Here is a 5,367-nt window from a genome sequence, read left to right as displayed (position 1 = left end):
GAGAGGCGAAGTCTCAGCATGTTTATTTAAAAACGCATTCCATATATCAAATAGTCAATTCATTAGAATTATATTACGTCACTACCGACATTCAGGTTTGAAAACACAACCCCGAAGCAAAGCTTTGTTTGAAAATGTTTTAAAAAGGAACACAAATTTACAAATGTTTTCTGTGGGTCAACTGACTTTGCAATCAATTGAGTGAAATGTGTGACACTGGCAGCTGACATTTTATGCCAATTTATGTATAGTCCATCTTAAAAAGAGACAATACCACTCCTCCGCACTCAAAATCTGAAACGTTATGGGTTTTTTTTTTTTAGGAAATAGGACTTTGCAATGACAAGGAAATAAATAACAGGGGAAAAGAAAGAAACTGAATGTTTCACTACAGCCTAAATAAACACTAAATAAACATTTCTCTATATATTCTGATTTAAATGTTATCTCTGGATTTGATTTGAAAGAAAAACGCAAATCTTACAGTGTCATGTGTCACTCAAAGAGAGGGAAGTGCAAATAACACAAAACGGTTTTTGTGATTGCCATGTGAAAATGTCACACCGGGTGGTCCTGTTGCTGGTCAGGTGACAGGACGCTTTTTTTTTTTTTAATTGTCCATTACAATAGTTTTAAAGTGCATCAGTTTGTTTTTTTCCTTTTGGCATTCTTCATTCTCATCTCCTCTTGCTCCTTTTTCTCCTCCTCTAGATCTTCCTGCACGGCCATTCTGAGACTAAAATGGGCAGGAAAGAAAAAAAAAAAAAACAATCAGGAATATGAAATAAATGGGAATGATCCATTAGTTACCTCTTTGCTTCTTCTTTCTGCATATCTTGCCAGCTGCTCTCCATGAATTTAAGAGCATAGTCACTTTCATCTTTGTATCTGAATGGGTTAAAAAAAAAAAGTGTTATTTTATACTGAGGCTGATTTTTACAGCATACGCTAAAAACACTTACTTGCTTCGGTCATAGCCAAAGATTTCCTTAATGTGTCTGGAAACCTCTGCCTGCTCGTCATCTCCATCGTCGATGAAATCTTCCATTTCTGAATCATATTCATCTTCTTCTTCGTATTTTCTCTTATATGCGATGGTGATGGGCGGTAACATGGTTCCTGGAGGATACACTTAAAAAAAAAAGAAGAGTTGAAGTTAAGAAAATTCAAAGTACAAATGAAGTGCCGTCATACCTGGGGGTCTATTCAGCGGTCTGGTCGGACCTCCCGGTCTGGGTATCTGTTGCATCCCCGGTCGAGAAGGAGCTCCCGGTCTGGTTCCACTCATATTCTTTGATGAGATTGTCTCGGATACCACCGTGCACTTGGGTCTCCCAGGCCCAGATCCGAAGCTGCCCGACGGTTTCCTGTTGGGCAACGATCCTCCACCGGTACCTCGACCCTGTGCGAACCCTGGCGGCCGGCCTGCGGTACCTGCTGGGTGACCGTGTAAGCTACCGACACCAGCTTTGGTCTGGGGTGTCCCCATTGGCCTCGGCTGAGGTCTATTCCCTTCTTTAGGACGGCCACTTGAAGAAGGTCTAACCACAGAACTGCTACTAGATTTTACCGAGGGTTGGTTTCCAGATCTTTGTGGTTCTCCTCTTCCAGACTTGGCAAATGTGTGTTCCTGCTTCGATGAGCTACCCTGAGTAGGTTTAGTTCTTTGTGGGTTACCATTCGGAGATTTGAGATCTCTGACAGATGAACCAAAAGGTCTGGATTGAGGTGGACCTGAAGGTCTTCCCTGAACGGATGAAGAGCTTTCCTTTTTTAATCTAAGTTCACTTGAAATGATGGATGTATTACTAGATGAAGGCTTAGGGACCCCTTGTTTGGTTGAAACCTGAGAAGATGCGGCCTTGGAGGGTACTACAGTCTTGGGTCTGTCTCTCTCACCAACGGGGGTCTTAGAAGAAGGTGTAGACTGAGGCTTCTTCTTCGTTCCACACGGCTGACTAGGTCTTTGCGATGAGCTCTTTTGTGGTTTACCATTCTTCTGCTCCTTCTCAGACGGGTTTTTCCTGACTGCGGTGGAACTGGACTGAGTCGTAGGGTCTTTGATTCGCCGCTTTGCCCTTCGTTCGATCTCGAGTTCCCTTATCTCTTCGGCTGTGCGGAGTCTTTCTTCCTTCGTTGCTTTGGGTTTTAACTCCACTGGTTCGTATTGCTTCTTTTCGGCCAATTTCAGCAGATCTGCAAAGTTCAGCGAGGATGAAGAAGGCTTCGGTGGTCCGCTAGGTTTTTTAGGGGAGAGCTTGGAGGTACTGCTACTACTGAAAGCTGACGTTTTTATGGGTCTTACTGGTTCTGGATCTTGATCAGGCTCTGAGTCTGTCTGCTCGTACTCGTAATTGTCCTCATCGTCCTCTGGGTCGAGTACATTTTGAAATGTTACATCTTTTCTTGATTTCTCCATTTCCTCCTTAGTTCTCCTCTTCTTCGGGGGTTCTACCACTGGAATGCCGTTGTAACCATGGAAGTTGTCTTTCGTTCTGGAAGCCATGGCTCTCGCTTTACGATCGGACTTCAACTCTACCCTTTTCGCCACAAGATCCTGCTTCTGCTTCTTCATTTCGCTTTCTGAAAAAATATTTTTAAATAGTCTTGTCATGTAGTCCACAATGTCTACAAAATAAATTGTGTTTTTTTTTCTTACCTTTCAGTCTGGCTTCATGTTGTCGCCTCTTCAGGAGTGCCTGCACTGCGGCAGGATTTACACCTTTTGACCTCGCATCCTTTTTGGGTGGACCAACTTGTAAACTGTATCTTTTCTGTGTAGATGAAATAAACAACAAAATAAGCAGAGTCCATCTGTGGTGTGCTAACATTCTACAAGAAAGGGTAAGTCTAAGAATTTAACACTTTAACACAAAAAAAAGCCGCCTTAAGAAGGCTTATCCAAAAGCGCAACGGGGCCTTCGTTTATAAAACTAAATAAGTAAACTAAATAGGTAAATTGGTATAAACAAAGAAGAATAGGAGTGTAAATGTGACTATAGGGGTGTTATTTCATGTCTAAAGGGCTCTAATAATGGGAAAGCCTGTATTTAAAAAGTAATAAACAGTTTAATAAATGAGGGATGCCTATGTATTGTTTTCATATTCTACTGATTCTGCTGACCAATCCGACATATCATAAGTGAATAATTACTACAGCGTCTGCTTGTCCCACAGTTCAACTCCAATGGAGCCAACGAGTGAAGCCGGGAACACCGAGTGGAGGTAGGACTGCAAGGTTTATAGCGTGTGCAAAGCACTTTAAGAGGGCTTATTATGCTAATTTACGGTGCCTTGTATTACGTTGTGGACTCTTATAGAGCTGCTACACTCAATAACCCACACATAAAGCTTTCTAGATCTTCCAGATTTTCTTTTTCTGCAGTAGTTCAATGGACTTCCTGCTTCCGAACTTAACGGTCTGTTTAATTTAGTCCACTTCCGGCCCTCTTGTAGGATTTGTCACACTCCCAAGGACTTCCGGGGTTACGTTTAATGAGTGCACGCAATCTGCAGCACATATAAGTCCAGATTAGATTAGATTAGATTCAACTTTATTGTTATTGCTCATGTCACTTGTACAGGGCAACAAAATGCAGACATCACATTGATGTCAGTAGAACTAGAGTGTTAGAAAAAACCTCCAGCACGTCCAGAACGATCCAAAACTTCTTTCAGGGCCTACTTGTAAATGCACGAACCTCATTATCTGATGTTTTGGCATAATTTAACATAAAAATACAACATTATAACAACATTTATAGGTCAGAAAAGTGGAAATGTGGGATTCTAATTCTGGCTGGAGCACTGCCACTTCCATATGTTCCAACACAAGACACCTGCAGCTTATAGACAAGTGGGCCTTTGTACAGTATGTATATATATTTAAATGCAGTGAACCACTACATGATCTTTGGTTCATTCTTATCCATAATATTTTAAATTGAAGGTTAACCTCTGTCAACAATGCATAACAGAGTTGTAGAATTTTGAATATAAAATCAGCTCACCAAAATAATGAATACTGCACAGTATGAACGAATAGAGTTCTTAATGGAGGGGAGTGTTATATGGGAATGTGAATCTAACAGATTAATAATATTGTTTGTTGTCCATCTGCCAAGTGTTAGAACGACCACCGACGGTAGGGGATGTAAAAGTTAGCAGCTAGGTTGCTAACAGACATTGTATTAGGGGAGCCTCGCTGTCATAAAGAGACTAGCTAGCGTTTGTGTGCTCGACGAAACTCATATATTACTGAAAAATTAAAAGAAAATAAGTTATTTCACTTACCTGTACACTCCCTTGGTTTTGAGTGGCGATTGTTAATACGTTGTCAAAATCCATCATGTCGGCAGTATATACTGCCGTTTCAGCTGTCTTTTGAAATGAGCGAAAAGTGATACGATTTATTTGAGCGTTCGACTTTCAGCTCACACTTTATAGCACTGTGTCTGGGCTTTACGTCAACACCACTAGAGTCTTTACTCGGGAACTTATTTGTAAAAAATCGGTCGTTTATGTGGAAAACTGGTGCGATGAGACGACTTTGCGTTGCCACCTACGCTAGCACAAAGTCGCAAAGTTAGCTAGCCCTGTGCCAGCGCTAACCCAATCAGCCTGGAAGGTAAAGTAGCACTTTCGTACGACCTTAGGCCGTTAGAAGTGGCTCAATTACATTAATACATTCTGAAATTAAAAGTAATTTGATAAATTCGGTCATTACTAGCCACAGTACCGACAAGCAACACCGAAATATGGAAGGGCTGAAGCTGTTTTCCGGAAATGAGATAAGTCAGTGCTACGTACTTCCGTATTTGACAGACGAGTTTTTTTTTTATTCAGTCGTGTATGTAGTAGATTCAAAAAATGATTTACTTTTGCATGGGAAGCGGTTTAAGTTTAAGTGTCAAATGTTAAAAACCACGTGATAACGAAATAAGTAGGAAAAGCTGAATATAGACACTTCCGCATGTGACCTGTACACTAATCCACCACATGATGGCGCCATTCTAAAAATAACGCGTCATACGTGCTCTCTCGAATGCTCCAGAACTGTGACGTCGCCCCCTAGTGGGATTCTCAATAATGCCTCTTGTATTAAATCAACTTTACTGTACATGTATTTTAGGCACTCCAGTCCAAATTCATCATTTACATTTAGTCAGTTGCGTTTAAGAATTTTTCCACTTGTTTTAATCAATGTGTAACATTTCACGAGGTCCACTAAGTTCACTTTACTACTTAGAATTTCCAATAAGATGACGTTTATAAGTTGTATAAGGTGTTAATAAGTCATTACCAAGTGTTTAATTAAGACGTTTCAGACAAAGGTAACCAACAAGCTGAAGTTCTGTCAAATGTAAA

General features: G+C 40.7%; 1 protein-coding gene across 1 annotated transcript; it reads right to left on the bottom strand.

The window, feature by feature from the left end:
- Nucleotides 1-123: 123 nt before the first annotated feature.
- Nucleotides 124-4,798, bottom strand: LOC131131612 (protein SPT2 homolog). Its single transcript, XM_058076462.1, has 6 exons — nt 4,294-4,798; nt 2,660-2,774; nt 1,195-2,583; nt 963-1,131; nt 811-888; nt 124-736 (listed from the first exon to the last, which is right to left on the bottom strand). The coding sequence occupies exons 1-6, from the start codon at nt 4,348-4,350 to the stop codon at nt 643-645; spliced, it is 1,902 nt and encodes a 633-aa protein (XP_057932445.1). The 5' UTR covers nt 4,351-4,798; the 3' UTR covers nt 124-642.
- Nucleotides 4,799-5,367: the final 569 nt, after the last annotated feature.

The sequence above is a fragment of the Doryrhamphus excisus genome, chromosome 6 (genome assembly GCF_030265055.1).
Source record: "Doryrhamphus excisus isolate RoL2022-K1 chromosome 6, RoL_Dexc_1.0, whole genome shotgun sequence".
NCBI classification, from domain to species: Eukaryota; Metazoa; Chordata; class Actinopteri; order Syngnathiformes; family Syngnathidae; genus Doryrhamphus; species Doryrhamphus excisus.
Note: the sequence above shows the minus strand (reverse complement) of the source record. Positions and strands in the feature narration are given on the sequence as shown.

Coding starts and splice junctions, on each gene's coding strand:
- LOC131131612 (XM_058076462.1), bottom strand. CDS start 4,350: ATGATGGATTTTGACAACGTATTAACAATCGCCACTCAAAACCAAGGG. Junction 2,584..2,659: donor ACATGAAGCCAGACTGAAAG/GTAAGAAAAAAA, acceptor ATATTTTTTCAG/AAAGCGAAATGAAGAAGCAG. Junction 1,132..1,194: donor ACCGCTGAATAGACCCCCAG/GTATGACGGCAC, acceptor TTTTTTTTTAAG/TGTATCCTCCAGGAACCATG.